Source organism: Malania oleifera, chromosome 3 (assembly GCF_029873635.1).
Source record: "Malania oleifera isolate guangnan ecotype guangnan chromosome 3, ASM2987363v1, whole genome shotgun sequence".
Classification (NCBI taxonomy): Eukaryota; Viridiplantae; Streptophyta; class Magnoliopsida; order Santalales; family Ximeniaceae; genus Malania; species Malania oleifera.
The window spans coordinates 2,263,610-2,266,403 of NC_080419.1; the positions used below are offsets into that span (position 1 = coordinate 2,263,610).

General features: G+C 35.1%; 1 protein-coding gene across 1 annotated transcript; it reads left to right on the forward strand.

The window, feature by feature from the left end:
- The first annotated feature begins 700 nt into the window (after window positions 1-700).
- On the forward strand, window positions 701-2,086 carry LOC131151706 (aspartyl protease family protein At5g10770-like). Its single transcript, XM_058103083.1, has one exon. The coding sequence runs from the start codon at window positions 962-964 to the stop codon at window positions 2,006-2,008; it is 1,047 nt and encodes a 348-aa protein (XP_057959066.1). The 5' UTR covers window positions 701-961; the 3' UTR covers window positions 2,009-2,086.
- The last annotated feature ends 708 nt before the right edge of the window (window positions 2,087-2,794 follow it).

Here is a 2,794-nt window from a genome sequence, read left to right on the forward strand (position 1 = left end):
TTGATAAATGATACTTATAAATTAAATCACGTTTTTCATTAGGGAATTCTTTTCCTTAAAATAATAACAGGACTTGGATGAGTGAAATTGATTGAATCTAAATTACTCTCTTTTTATCTTAAAATAATAAGAATGCTCGAGATTTTGAGCAAATTCATTGAACAACCAAACCTGCTTAATTATTGTTTACTATATATAAGTTATAAGGTTAATTAACTCAGAACAAGCGAGATTACTGAGAGAGTAATCAATTTGATGGCGACCATTTTCTTTAACTTTATCAGCTCTTTGCTCTCTTGTTCTTTTATCTTCTTGTGTTGTTTTTTGGGAAATAATCATGCTCTCAAAGGAAAGGAGCCTTTGAAAAACCACAATAATTCTCAGGCTTATATTGTTCAAGTTAGCTCTCTAGTACTAAAATTTGAAGCAAGTGAATGCAAACCTTCTTCTAAAGGTCTCTCTCTCTCTCTCTCTCTCTCTCTCACGCGCGCGCGCACACACACAAAATATTGGATAATTAGTTAAATAAGTTGATATGCTTATTAGAAACATAAGTTAAGATACATAGAATTTACAAAAAATATATTAAAATGTAGCATCTAATTATATATTTATAGCTTTAAATATTTTTACATAATATATTGCTGTTGAATTTAAAGATTTAACGAAAAAAAACTTATAATTTCTTAGTTCATTTATGTTTCTTTTCAAATAGTTCATCGAACTATAATTTGTTGAAGGATTTAATTCAGGTCTAAAAGAAGGAGCAGCGTTGGAGGTGTCTCAGAACTTTGGGTCATACTTTCAGGCGCACCGAGATGATACAAATGCTCCTACTCTTACTCATCAACTTTTCATTCGAGATCAATCTCGAGTGAACTTAATTCACTCGAGGCGTAAGCAAAAGTTGGTCTCCAATTCTTCGAGAGTCACCCTCCCTGTCAACTCTGGATTACTATCAATGGGAATAGTTGAGTACGTTGTGACTGTAGCTCTCGGAACTCCAGAAAAAAAAGTCACATTCGTGATGGACACTGGTAGTGATTTTAGTTGGATTCAATGCTTGCCATGCCAGTGGAGCTGTTATGAACAAATGGAACCAATCTTCAATCCTTCTAAGTCCTCATCTTATACAAACATTTCTTGCAACTCATCATTGTGCAAGTTATCTGATGATTTTGGGTGCTACCAAGAGACTTCAACTTGCAGTTATAGCATTTCTTATGGTGATGGGTCCCGTACAGTTGGATTTGTCTCGGAAGATAAGCTAACACTGACGAACTCTAATGTGATTAGCAAGTTTCTATTCGGATGTGGCCAGAACAACACTGGAATATTGCTGGGAACAGCTGGGATACTTGGACTCGGTTTAAGTAAGACATCTGTAATGTCACAAATTACTCCAAAATACGAGAAGGCTTTCTCGTATTGTCTTCCATCTTCACTTTGCTTTACAGGCCATCTCACCTTGGGAAACGATAGCCTTATTGGTCGGAATACTAGTTCAATACAATTCACACCCTTGTTTTATAGTAATGATCTGCCATATTACTTTGCTGACTTGATAGCCATGAGTGTTGGAGGAAAAAAACTACCAGTGGATGAATCGGTGTTTACGAGGCCAGGCACAATTATTGACTCTGGAACTGTCCTCAGTCGTATACCACCAACAGCTTATGTTGCCCTTCAATCAGCTTTCCAATACCAAATGGCAAAATATCCAAGGACTTGTCAAATTGAAGGACTTGATCCGTGTTATGACCTTAGTAACAACACGTATGTGATGATACCCAAGATTAGTCTATTCTTTCGAGGCAATGTTGAATTGGACATCGACGCCTCAGGAACCTTACTTGGGTTTAATGAGTCATGTATATGCCTAGCTTTTATGGGAAACAGAGACCCCACATATGTAAGCATCATTTTGAATTTTCAGCTAAAAACGTATGATGTAATCCATGATATTGAAGGGAAGAAAGTTGGGTTCGGCAAGGGTGGTTGCCTTTAATTAAGTTACTAAGTTACTAAGTTATGTTGAGATAAGCTACTACAAAAATGGTGGTTAATTAAGAAGGATTCATTTTCAACATGATTTTTTTTTTTATCTCTCCTTTATTCTTCTAATTAATTAGGACTTCATTTGAAGTATGCATCTCGTTCATATTCATATTGTTCTTTAAAATTATTGAGGATGCACTCTATTTCAGGCAATTAATGTTTACGTTGATAAAACTATTGTCTATATTGATAAAGAATGTAGATTGCGATAGGAAATTTGGGAAAAACTAGTTTGTATGATATGATTCAAATTTCAAAGAAATTCTTTAAAAGTTTTTGATTCATTGGAGGTTTAGCGTGTCTATTTACACAGTGGGAGGTAACTCGACACTTCACATGCTTGTCAATAGACAATGCTTTTGTCATCATATCCGAACCATTATCATCGGTGTGAATTTTGTCAAGTTGCAATAATCTCTTATCCAACACATCCTAAATCCAATGATATCTAACATCAATGTGTTTTGACTTTGAATGGAAGATAGAATTCTTACTCAAATGAATTGTACTTTGCCTATCACAATAAAGAACATACCTTTCTTGTTCCATGCTCAACTCTTTCAAGAATCCCTTCAACTAAAACAATTCTTTGCAAGCTTCGGTAATGGCAATAAACTCGAATTCTGTAGTAGATAGAGTAACACATTTCTGTAATTTAGATTGCCATGCCATAGCTCCCCCTGCAAAAGCCATCAAATAACCCGAAGTAGATTTTCTAGGATCAACATCACCAGCC

Excerpts from the sequence above, each read along its gene's own strand:
- LOC131151706 (XM_058103083.1), top strand. The coding sequence starts at position 962 with ATGGGAATAGTTGAGTACGTTGTGACTGTAGCTCTCGGAACTCCAGAA.